We start from the raw sequence: 12,317 nt of genomic DNA, 5'->3' as shown, positions 1-12,317 counted from the left end.
CCAGCACCTCTCGAACGTCTTGGTCATGCGCTTGCTGCGACTCGGAGAATATCAGGATGTCATCCAGAAAGCAGACGCACTTCTTGTAGAGGAGTCCCGCCAACACATGATGCATGAAAGCTTGAAAACAGTGAGAACCGTTTTGCAATCCAAATGGCATCACTCTGTACTCGTAGGTGCCCAGAGGCGTGAACATGGCTGTCTTCCACTCATCGCCCTCCCTCATGCGGATGAGATTGTACGCCCCTCGCAGGTCCAACTTGGTAAACACGCGTCCCTTGCGCACCGTCGCCAGTAGGTCGTCAATCCTGGGCATGGGGAAATCAGAGGGCTTGGTCATCTTGTTCAAGAGGCGAAAATCCACCACCAGCCTTTTTTGGGGCGTGTCCTTCTTCTTCACAAAGAAAACAGGACTGCCCCCTACTGCCCTGGACTCCCGGATGAAACCGCGCTCCAAATTGTGATCTATGAACTGTTTGAGTTCCTGTAGTTCATCCTCAGACATGGAATACAGCTTCCCCTTCGGTAGCGTCGCCCCTGGTAGGAGGTCAATCTTGCAGTCATATTGCCTGTGCGGTGGTAACTTGTCTGCCTCCTTCTCGCAGAAGACCTCCAGAAAGTCTGCGTATTTGTGGGGGACTGCTTGCAACGTACCCAACTGCAGTTGTGATTCCTCCTCCTCTCCCTCCTGTCCGGGCAGGATGCAGTGTTCTGCGCAGTAAGAGGAGCCGAAGATCAGCTGTCGCTGGTACCAAGCCAGTGTCGGACTGTGCCTGTCCAGCCAACTCATGCCCAACACAATGGGTGTGTCCGACAGTCGGGTGACGTTAAAACTGATGACTTCCCTGTGGTTGCCAAGGCGCATCACCATTGGCGGCGTTTGCTTCACCACCTGCCCCCCCAGCAACTCTCTGCCATCCACTGTGACGACTTGCAGGGGCAGAGTGGCCGGTAATAGCTGTATAGCGTGCTGCTCCACAAAATCCTGTGCTATAAAGTCTGCGTTGCTTCCAGAATCCACAGAAAGCGGGACTTCGATAGTGACGCCATCGGGCAGCTGGAGAGATGCTGTGAGTTGCACTACTGGTTTGGGTGGGAGGGGGTCCGTGGGTTGCAAGATCGCTGGGGACTGCTTCACTGATGCGTCTGGCTGGGCCCCAGTGCCTCTGTCTCCAGCCAGACATCGTCGTTTCCCTGCTGGTGTTCGCTGTGTTGCGTGGCCCCTTTCACCGTTGCGGAGGCTGCAGTGTGCTTGGAGCTCCTCTGGGGACACTCTTTCGCCAAGTGTTGAGAGCTTTCGCATATAAAACACTTCCTGGTCCCTCTAGGAGGTTTAGTCTTGACTGCCGCCGGTGCAGGGGCTCTGGTAGCTGACGGAGCCCTGGCGCCTGCCACCTCCATAGGTTCCACTCCCCGTCCTGGCGGAGGTGTGGATTGCGCACGCGCAGCTTCCCTGGGAACGAAAGAGAAACTTCTCGCTGCTTCGCGCCCTCCACGTCCTTCGTCTCTGCACCATGGACGTTCTTCCAGCCTCACCCCCACAGTCAGCGCCCTTTGGACCACCTCCTGCGTGCTTCGGGGCCTCTCCCCCCTCGCAATTTCGTCTTTAACAGCACTGCTCAAACCCTCCCAGAATAGGTCTCTGACTGGGGGTGAATCCCGGTCCCATTCCAAGGCACTGACCAGCGCAAAAAAGCGGGCGTGATACTGGCGTACGCTCGCCCTCCCTTGTTTCAGTCCATAAATCTCCCGTCGGGCAAGATCCACGTCAATGGTAGATAAAAAGCACGCATCCATCGCTTTGATAAAGGCATCTGCATTCTGAAGCGCCGGATCTTTATCCCTCCACAAATTGCGTAGCCACGCTTTAGCATCCCCATGCAAATGGGATAGTATAAACCCCACTTTCTCTTCCTCATCCCTAAAGTCTTTCGCCAGCAGTTGCAGTGCGCACATTACGTCTGCTCGAAAATTGGGGTACTGTTGTAAATTCCCATCGAAGTGAGCCACAAGCCCTCCTGCTCTCCGTGCCAACCCAACCCCCTCCGGTCTGGGTCCTGGCTGCCCATGCTTAACCAATGCTTCAAACCTGGTGTGGAGATCTCTGTAGGCGGCTGCCGCATCCTCCTCCCTTTTCTTGGATGCCTGTACCTCTGCGTTCAATTGGGTCACTGCCTGTTGCAGCGCTGAAATTTTCTCTGCTTCCGTCATCTCTGCCAACCGTTGTGAGCTCGCTCCCAAACACCAATTTCCTCCTCTCGCTGCTTCTGCCTCCGCTGCGAGGTATCAGGTGTCCGAAGCTTAAATGAGACGGGTCTTACTGTCAGGGCTGCCACTCAGTCCCAGCTCACATAGGACCACGTTAGCCAGCGTTCAGGTTAAAAGAGTCTTTATTGGATTACAGGTTCCATTTCCAAACTGCAATGCGCAGCCCTACTTCTTCTAGGTCAGACCGGCGAAGACCCGTCTGAGTCTCCGCCTCTAGCACACCAGCTTAATACCCTAGCCTTGCTCCACCTCCTGCGCCTTTCCTTCCGTCTCTGGGTCCTTCTGCCCCCCGGGGTCTCCTCTTTCCTACTCTCTTCTGACGCGGACCCCCCTGACCCTTCCGCCTCCTTGCGGCGGGCTTTGGGACCTGGCTCACTCTCGGGGCTGCTTACTGCGCCAGCTTCCGCTACATTTGAACTTGGCGCGCGCGCCCAACTCTCAACCTTCCTCTTGATCGTTTCGTCGCTCCCCGAGGTGGGCGTGACTACTCCTGACTCATGCCCTCCCTCCTTCTGAAAGCCTCTGGAACCCGATATCTGGTCCCCTTTCTCCCCGCTGCTCCCGGCTGGGTACGTGGGTCCCGATCTCCAACTGCTGCTCTCTGATTCCTCTCTGGACCCTTCTTCCTGGGGTGTCCCCCTGCTTTCCCCCCTTGCTCTGACCGCTGGCGCTCCCTTCTGGGAATCCTCGGACTCACTGGATAAGCTCGGCGATCTCGGTTCGTCATCCCCACTCATCTTTCCTTCGTATTCCTCCCCCTCGCTCTCTGTCTCCTCCCTTCTCTGCGTCTCTGCTCCTGAACCCCTGACACACACGCATATATGTGAGTGTTTAATCACACTTTCAAACGTCCTATTTCTGCAACAGTTTATGTGGAGAAAGACAGTCCTTTACAATCCTTTACAAAGGTTTCCCCCCTTCCTTCCTTCCTTCTCCCTTCTGAATTTCTGGGCCCTTTTGGCAACACAAATGAAAGGCATTATTCACACGCAAATTGTAAATAATAATTGTAAAGATTGTAAAAAAAAAATAAATTAAAATAAGGCGTCAGTCTTAAGAGGCTTCCTTGAAAATTACATCCATCAAAACAATAGGATTTCAAAGAAAATGCACTTATTCCTATCATTATTATTATTATTTATTAAATTTGTATGTCTCCCTTCATCCGAAGATCACACACAGCAGGTCATTCAGGGTGGAAGCGTTAAAGGGAAACACGCCCCGAACATAAGGAACCAAGCTCCTCCTGCTGCCCCTGGGATAATAATACAGTGGTACCTTGGTTTACAACCATAATCCGTTCCGGAGGTCCGTTTGTAAACCAAAACAGGTTGTGACCCAAGGCGCATTTTTGCCAATGGGGCCTCCAAAAAAAATTTGTTCATAATCCAAAAAAAGGGGTTGTAATCCAAAATGTATGCAAACCAAGGTACCACTGTGATGATGATGATGATGATGATATATTATTTCTAATAATAATATCAGCATATTATTTTTAATAATATATTATTTCTAACAACAACAACAACAACAACAACAACAACAACAACAACATAATAATAATAATAATAATAATAATAATAATAATAATAATAATAATAATTCTATTCCGCCCTTGTATTTCTACCCCACTCCGGGCGGCTTCCAACAAAAGATTAAAAAAACATTAAAACATCGGTCATTAAAAACCTCCCAATACAGATGTCTTGTAAATGTCAGAAGGGATGCCTTTGGCCGCTTCTGAGTGTCCCCAATACAGCATTTATTTATTTGCTAATATTTCTCTCCCGCTTACACTGACAGAATTCTCAAAGGGGTGTACAAATGGGGGGGGGGGGTTTGAGAATATTAAAACAGAGAAACCGTTGCAGAGATGCCCAGGTTTGTATTCCTGGTGCCCCCCAAACTCAAAACAGAGACAAATAAAACGAGTCAGCGACCCACCAGGAGTGGAAATTCGAACTTAAGGACAACAACTGGCACAACAATTAGCTGCAATCATAGGAAAACCAGTGTAGGATAATCTGCCCTATTCAGATCTGAAGAGGCAAGAAATTCCTTCATGGTGGAATATGAACTAGCCGGCGTTTGGCTGATTTTGAATTTGTTTCCAGTTATGCTTTCTATATTTCATGCTGTCTTTGCGTTTACAGTGGCACTAAAAATCCCCCTTCTGCAAAAAAGGGGGGAATAATAATAATAATAATAATAATAATAATAATAATAATAATAATAATAATATATTTCTAGCCCACCCATCATTCTGGGTTTCTCCAGCTACTCTCGGCAGCTCCCAACAGATTAAACAGAAGACAACTTCAAACATTAAAAACAGGGAAGGAAGAAAAAGAAATCAGGGAGCCCTTTTAAAATGTGTGGGGTTTTTTTTGGGGGGGAGGGGTTGTTACTGGAAGGTCGTTTTCTATTTTGATGGTGTATTTTGTGGTTTTCGATTTTATTCTGCGAACCGCCCTGGGACCTCTGGGTTTAGGGCTGTAGATGAATCCAGTTGAAAAAACTGATTTAAAAATAACTGGAGGCGTGAAGCCATGTACTTCCCGGCTGCAGAAACCCAGTCGGATGGGCAGCATATTATTATTATTATTATTATTATTATTATTATTATTATTATTATTACTCCCCATGCAGCCACTGCCAAAGGCCCCCTCCTGCTTCCCAGGCCTGTTGGCTTCCCAATCCCAGCCCCTGTGCCCCATGTCTCCCCGTCCCCTGGGGGGTCCCCCCTGCCCCCCCCCCTGCTGGCACGCACTTGGGGGCATCTGGGCAGCCTCTCGGGGGCCGAGGGGGCCGCTCCGCTGTTGATGAAGCTGATGCTGAGGAGGCGGCCCCGCGAGCTGGTGGTGGCCACCGACGGCGACCGTTTGGCCCCCCAGGGCCAGGGCAGCAACCAGCGGAGCCCCCTCGGACTGGGCTCCACGGTGCCAGCGGCCGGGCCCCACAGCCAGGAGGAGCCGCCAGGGCAGAATCCGAGCCAGGCAGGGAGGCCCCCAGGGAAGGATGCTCAGAGCGAGGACCGGCCCATCCGTCTCCATCGCCCGCATCCCCATCGCCATGACGACTTGGGCTTCTTACATCGGCGCGCTGCCTCCCCCCCCCCTATCCACAGCAGAAAGGGGAGCCCAAAACACACGTGACCCACACCTTGGGAAGGCTGCCGGGGCCGGATCAGGCCAAGGCCTCCAGAGATGAAGGGAAGGAGCCCAGCGAGACCCCCGGGGTTATAAGAAAATAACTGCTCCTTTATCTCTTAAGGCAGGCCCCACAAAGAACCCAGAGATGCAGTTTAAATAAAAGGACACATTCTACGCATGTAAAATCACGCTGATTCTGATGCGCAGCGTAATTCCTGGACCGTCCACAGGCCGGACTGAGAAGGTGATTGGGCCAGATCCGGCCCACAGGCCTAAGGTTGCCAACCACTGGCTTATGGGGTATCCAAGAGCCATATAGAGTCCTGAAGTGGGTTCCCTATGGCAGGGGTCAGCAACTTTTTTCAGCTGGGGGCCAGTCCACTGTCCCTCAGACCTTTTGGAGGGCCGGACTATATATATTTTTTTTGGGGGGGGATGAATGAATTCCTACGCCCCACAAATAACCCAGAGATGCATTTTAAATAAAAGGACACATTCTACTCATGTAAAAACATGCTGATTCCTGGACTGTCTGCGGGCCGGACTGAGAAGGCGATTGGGCCGCATCCGGCCCCCAGGCTGCCTACCCCTGCTTTATGGGGTATCCAAGAGCCATATAGAGTCCTTAAGTGGGTTCCCTATGGGTAGGAGAAAAGAACAGAGGCCAAGCAGAGAATATTGAGAAGCAAGGCAGCTCGTAAGCCTGATCTTTTTTAAAGTGTTGCAACAGGGTCCCCACTCACCCCACGCTCGAGGGAGGAGAGAACCCAGAATAAAGGTTCCATACCGATAGGGAACCCACTCCAGGATTCTACCCGGGCTCTTGGATACCCCATAAGGGAAAAGGAGCAGGTTCTGTTTACATTCCTCTGCCTTCAGATATCAGCAGGTGATTAAATGCTTACCTGGAGCTGCTAAAATAAATTAATCCCTTCCTGGTTCCTGCATACCAAGCTCCCGTTAAAGGCCAGGAGCAAGCTAGGCTGGTATGGTTGCATTTTGCTGACAGCTTTCGCCTGGCTCTGTGGCAGGATCTTTATCTCTTGCAATAGCCTGCCCTGGCGGTGGAGCACCTCTCCAAAAAACGAAATGGCTATTTTATTCCAGCAAAGACACGTGTTTCAGGGGAAAAGGCCTCTCTGCAAAAGCTATGCTTAATGTGCACAAAACCTCGTGTGGAGGCTTGCATTTGCAGAATGGCTTTGTTTGCAGACGAAATAAATTAAAAAAATTAAAAAAATTGTCCAGTAGCAACTTAGAGGCCAACTAAGTCTGTTCTGGGTCTAAGCTTTTGTGTGCATGCACACTTCTTCAGATACCCTGAAACAGAAGTCACCAGACCTATATATAGTGGACGCTTGGGTTGCGAACATGATCCGTGCGGGATGCACGTTTGCAACCTGCAGCGTCCGCAACCCACAGCAGCGCATCTGCGCACGTGTGGGTCGTGATTTGGTGCTTCTGTGCATGTGCAAAGTGTGATTTAGCGCGACTGCCGAAACCTGGAAGTAGCCTGTTCCGGTACTTCTGCGTTTCGGCTGGTGCGTAACCCAAAAAAACGCAACCTGGCGCGTCTGTAACCCGAGGTATGACTGTATATAGTGGGAAGGTGGGGTTTTTCTGAGGAGGGTAGTAGAAGATGGGTGATTAACTCAGTGGGTATGGTAAACCTGTAGAGGACGGCAATTAGTACTACAGGAAAAAGCAAGGGGTAGTATGCAGATTGGGACGCGGGTGGCGCTGTGGGTTAAACCACAGAGCCTAGGTTTGCCAATCAGAAGGTCGGCGGTTCGAATCCCCGCAACGGGGTGAGCTCCCGTTGCTCGGTCCCTGCTCCTGCCAACCTAGCAGTTCGAAAGGATGTCAAAGTGCAAGTAGATAAATAGGTACCGCTCCGGCGGGAAGGTAAAGGACGTTTCCGCGCGCTGCTCTGGTTTGCCAGAAGTGGCTTAGTCCTGCTGGCCACATGACCCGGAAGCTGTACGCCAGCTCCCTCGGCCAGTAAACCCCAGAGTCGGTTATGACTGGACCTAATGGTCAGGGGTCCCTTTACCTTTACCTAGTATGCAGATTAGCATGTGTAATGAGACAAGAATCCAGTATCTCTATTCAGACCAGGTCTCTCCATAGTTTTCAGTTTAGTGATAAGTTGTAATGCAACAACTTGCCTTTCAAGTCTGTTTCTGAAATTCTTTTGCAATAAGACAGCTGCTCTGATATCCTGTATTGAATGTCCTGGGAGTTTGAAGTGGCTCCTCTGTCTTGTGATTTTTGCAGAGAACAGGAGCAGGTGCAGAAGCTGGGAGTGGGGAGAAGGTGGAGTCTTTGTTAAGATGGAGTCTGGTGTTAATGGACAACTCATCCCTGAGTGTCTGGGTCTGTCTCAGAAGCCACCAGCAGGTTGGGGAAGGGACTTGCCACTGTCTGTCTCTCTCTCGCTGGGACCAAACAGAGAATAGTTCTGGACTGGACCAACAAGTAAGAACCTAAGAAAACTGGACTGCATTGCTAGTTGTTTAAGAGCAATGGGTTCGCTTGTATTTGCAACATTTTATGTAACAAGTTTAAAGACGGCAAAAAGGGCTCCCAGATGAGTCAAAGTAAGGACTCAGCTATACGCCTGCAAATACAGTGGTACCTCGGTTTTTGAACGTAATCTGTTCCAGAAGACCGTTCGAGTTCTGAAACGTTCGGAAACTGAAAACTCAATAGCTGACCGCCTCAGGATCTTGTGCTCAGCGGAAGCTGCGTGGCATTTTCGAGTTCCGAGACGCGTTCAAAAACAGAAGCATCTATTTCGGGGTTTATGGCGTTCAAAAACCGAAATGTTAGTCAACGGAAATGTTTGGAAACCGAGATACCACTGTAAAACGTTTAAGTGTGTTGCAAAGTGCAATACACAAATGTGACACTAGATGGCGATGGTGAGCTATGTCAAATTCAATGTTTTTCAAAACTTTTTTTAAAAAAGCATTTTCACAGTGTTTTTTATATGTGTGTAGATTCCACCCAAGAGCCAAGTGGTGGGGATTGTTTTGTAGGTGAGCTCTTCCCTCCACACTTAGCTTCCACCATCGGGGCCGCAGGACAGATTCCTCCAGCTGGAAGGGGGGAAATGAGCCCATTTCAAAAAGCAACTGATCTCAGAAGCGCCGATGCAGCATGCAGGCAAGGCGGAGGAAAGCCTGGTGGAGGAAGCCAGCAGTGGCGGCGCTGCCCCAGGGGAACAACCGGCCTGCGTGGCACAGCCCTGGCACGGCCATCAAGGTTTCAATAAGTTTCAATAGTGGGAGTGGTCCCTACTCGCAAATCAATAGTCAATTGTAACAAAAACTAATCCATTCAAAAGTATGTATTCTGACAAGGATTACAAACTCAAACAGAGATTACAAACTCATAAGGATATGTATAACACAATAATTTGTTACAGTATTAGAGATAAGAGTTTATGAGTAGAGATAAATTCATGTTAGTCTATAGTCAGATTTGACGTGAAGGTCTGAGTTTCAATCATTGAGCAGAAGTCAGTTATGGATCAGAAACCAGGACGGGGCCCTGTTTCAGTGTATTCACCTTCATCAGCTAATTTTTAAGGGGTCATGTAAGTTGAAGAATTCGTATAAATATATCCTGTTATTTTCTACGTTTCTCAGAGATAACAACTAAGTGTGGGTAGATCAACGTGTGTCTTGAGCTTTTCCCGTTAATGAAACTTCTATTGGCTAGAGTTCTTGGTGTGCTTTTTTTCTTGGTTTATTTAATAACAAGAACTCCAACTCCATTAGAGAGCAGCCAAGGCCTTCGGATGACTCCCAAAAAACGAAGGTGTGGACACAGCCCTTTCCCCACCTCCAGGATGTGTGGGAAAGCTGTCTCCAGTCCTTCCACTGGGCGAGGGGTGGGGGGTGGTGGAAAGAGTTCATATGTTTCTCTCTGTCCCTCACAGGGAAGATAGAACAAGCTTGTTTTCTGCTGGTTCAGAATCCACCGGACCCAGTGGATTCAAACTGCAAGAAACGAGGTTCCGACTCAGCAATGGCGGTAAGAGCCATCCGACGGCGGATCCGACTCCCTCCGAAAGTGGTCCACTCTCCTCCCTCGGAGGTTTTGAGGCGGAGGTTGGGTGGGCACCTGCCAGGGTCTTTTTTAAGGTATGGTTCATGCATGGCAGGGGGCTGGGCTAGATGGCTAGATTGGACCCCTTCCAATTCTACGATTTCACTACTGTAGTTAAACTTACAGACCGTTTCCCATCTCAACAGGGTGTTACTGAGCTCAGTTTGGGGGACTGGGGGGAACTGCCAAAACGGTGAAGCTGATCACCCCAGAAGCTGTGGAACTGAAGAAAACGTTGGCCAGGAAACTCTGGCTCGTGACAGGAGCAGCTCTGAATCTCTGGAGGGCAGGCGTGTTTTTCCACCCAGATTGTAAGAAGCAGAAATGCGGGCAAGGCCTTTGTCTGCGGGGGGTACAGTTCTAAGTTAAGTTGCATACCGTTCCTCTAAGAGTTATGTTGGATCATCGTCTGCTATTTGCATATCCTGTTCCTTGCTTTTCCCTTCCCCAAGACTCACTCCTGCATAATATGCTGATGATTCGTCTTGGATGTTATGGTGCTTATATCTCATTCCATAAGATGCACTGCATTCACTGGTCTTCTACACCCTAAACGAGGCTGGGGGCACCTGAGGAAGACCTTCTCTGGTGCCCTCAACTCACAGTGGTGGACCTGGTGGTGGTCACCTAGTGGACCTGGAGCTCCCTAGAGGATCCCAGGCTCAGGCAGTAACAGCTGGCTTTGATCAGCAGCTGCATCTGGAATTTAGTCCAGAAAGTGCCAATCCGTGGTGTCCATGAAGGATGAGACCCACCTGCCCCCAGCTCCTGGCACCAGACAAAAATAGTGCTTGCACATTCTGAACCAGCTAAAGTTTCCAGAACGCAACCAAGGGCAGCCCCACAGGACGTGCATTACAGTAGTCTAGTCAAGAAGCAGCCACAGCATGCGCAACCATGGCAAAAGCCTTGGGCGCAGATGGTGTCCTCAACATGCAATCTTGCACGTTTCTGCACCGAGGGAAGCCCCATTGTGTTCAGTGGCCCTTACTCCCAGGTAAGGTAACCATGTAGCCTGAAGCTGAATGCACATCCAACCACAGCTGCCCCCCCAAACATACAAAAATAACAATGACAGGTTCATGGACTCTCCCCAAATGCAAGCCTGCTCTTTAATTGGGGGCCAGGAGGTGGGCTCTCTTTCACTGGGTAGCTTGAAAGAGACGTTGGATGCCCATCTGTCTGGGATTCTTTAGCTGGCATTTCTGCGTTGCCGGGAGTCAGACTAGGGGGCCCACAACTCTACAATTCTGTAATTCTGTGCGACCCCATCAAAGCCATTTACCCTAAACCCCCGGGAAACATTTGTCCAAAATTGAAGTCAGCCGAACAATTTGCCTAAGGCGCCTGCATCTTCTCTGGATCAAGATTAAATTCATTCTCCCTCATCCAGTCCAGCACCGAGGTTAAGAGGTTGCCCAAGATGGTCTCCTGTCTACCGAGGCAGGAAGAATCGCAGAACTGTAGCCTCGGAAGGGACCCCCAGAGGTCATCGAGCCCAACCCCCTGCAAGGCAGGAATCTCGGCTGAAGCATCCCTGACAGGCGTCCGTCCAACCTGAGCTGGATGCCTCTCACAGAGTGTGCCCTGTCGCCAACACCCCAGCACAGTCTCTGTGGTCACTCTTAAAGAACAGAGTGAGGAAGTCAAGACAAGACCTGCAGGGCAGAGGAGGCGTCGCCCAGAACCTCCTTCTACGCCCTCCCTGCAAGGTAGGAGTGGGACCGCTGCAATGCTGAGTCTCCCCACACCCCACACCAGACCCAGAAGGACACTGTGCTGAATAGTACTGAAAGCTACTGAGAGGTCTAGGAAAACCAACACACGCCTCCTGGTATAGATCCCAGGAAGGTGACCCAGGCACGACCCAGATCAAAATGGATCTTTCATCCAGAACCCCCTGGAGCCGAGGACCCGCTTCCTGCTCTGCCCACCTGGATAGTCTCCTAAGCAGAAGCACTGCATGCTGCAACCTTTTGCTGCAGCCCCCCTTTTCATTCTCACAGGCACCAGCCGACTCGCCTGGCCTGAATCCATCCTTTTTACAGAGGACACCTCCACCTGAGGATTCACAGGGAGAAAAAAGCAAGCCGTCCAATGTTGTCCCGTCCCCTCCCAGCCCCAGCCCCTCGGTTGTTGCTCAGGGGCGCTTTCCCAGGGAGCCAGCCTAGGGCTAGGAGGAGCAAGCCTTCTTCTGGAGCCAAGAGCAGGAAGGAATTCCTGAGATTTGGGGAGCCAGAAAGCTCAGTTCTCCGCTGCCTCTTACCAGCTCATCCTCCTTTCCCTGGTTGAGGAGGTGGCGGTGGTCCTTCAGGTCTTCCCCCATCAATCTTGGCAGCTGTCAAGCAGTCCAGGGCGTCCTCTCCCCCAAGGATGGCAGCAGCAACCGAAGCTCCGGCTGATCTGAACTCGGGGCAGAGCAGTCACTGTCTCCATGGTGTTGCCGCCTGCCTTTAAGAGCACACGCCTTCTTTTAGCCAAACCTGCAGCGGGGAAAAACCTGTTCCAGCCTCTGGAGCCTACCAGCCTTTCTCTCTCCCTCTCCCTCCGGTGTTATGCAAGACCCTGCAGGAGACACCTGAGAAGGGATGCCCTGTCCAGGTGCCCAGGTGCCCTTTGACCCTTCACCTCCACCGCCTCTGCCCCAGACAGAAATTCCAGCCTGGAGTTGCCTGGCGTGCAGAAGGGCTCACCTGTTTGCTGGACTCCTGTCGCTCAGCTCTTTGCCAGCCCCTTCCTCACCCTCAGAGCCTCATCTTGGAAGGAGAAGAGTGGAGAGAT

General features: G+C 50.9%; 1 protein-coding gene across 2 annotated transcripts in view; it reads right to left on the bottom strand.

Annotated features, from left to right (window-relative positions):
- Window positions 1-11,899, bottom strand: part of LOC308584844 (putative cation-transporting ATPase 13A5) — a 72,737-nt gene extending 60,838 nt beyond the window's left edge. The window contains exon 1 of one of the 2 annotated variants that reach the window (XM_081190004.1): window positions 11,803-11,899. In XM_081190004.1, coding sequence (XP_081046130.1) covers window positions 11,803-11,862 — 60 coding nt within the window. In that variant the 5' untranslated portion in view covers window positions 11,863-11,899. The remainder of the gene's footprint in view (window positions 1-11,802) is intronic. The other variant, XM_081190005.1, reaches the window with a different exon arrangement.
- Window positions 11,900-12,317: the final 418 nt, after the last annotated feature.

Source organism: Podarcis bocagei (genome assembly GCF_964188305.1).
Source record: "Podarcis bocagei genome assembly, chromosome: 4".
Lineage (NCBI taxonomy): Eukaryota > Metazoa > Chordata > Lepidosauria > Squamata > Lacertidae > Podarcis > Podarcis bocagei.
This window is presented reverse-complemented; position numbering and strand designations above follow the sequence as displayed.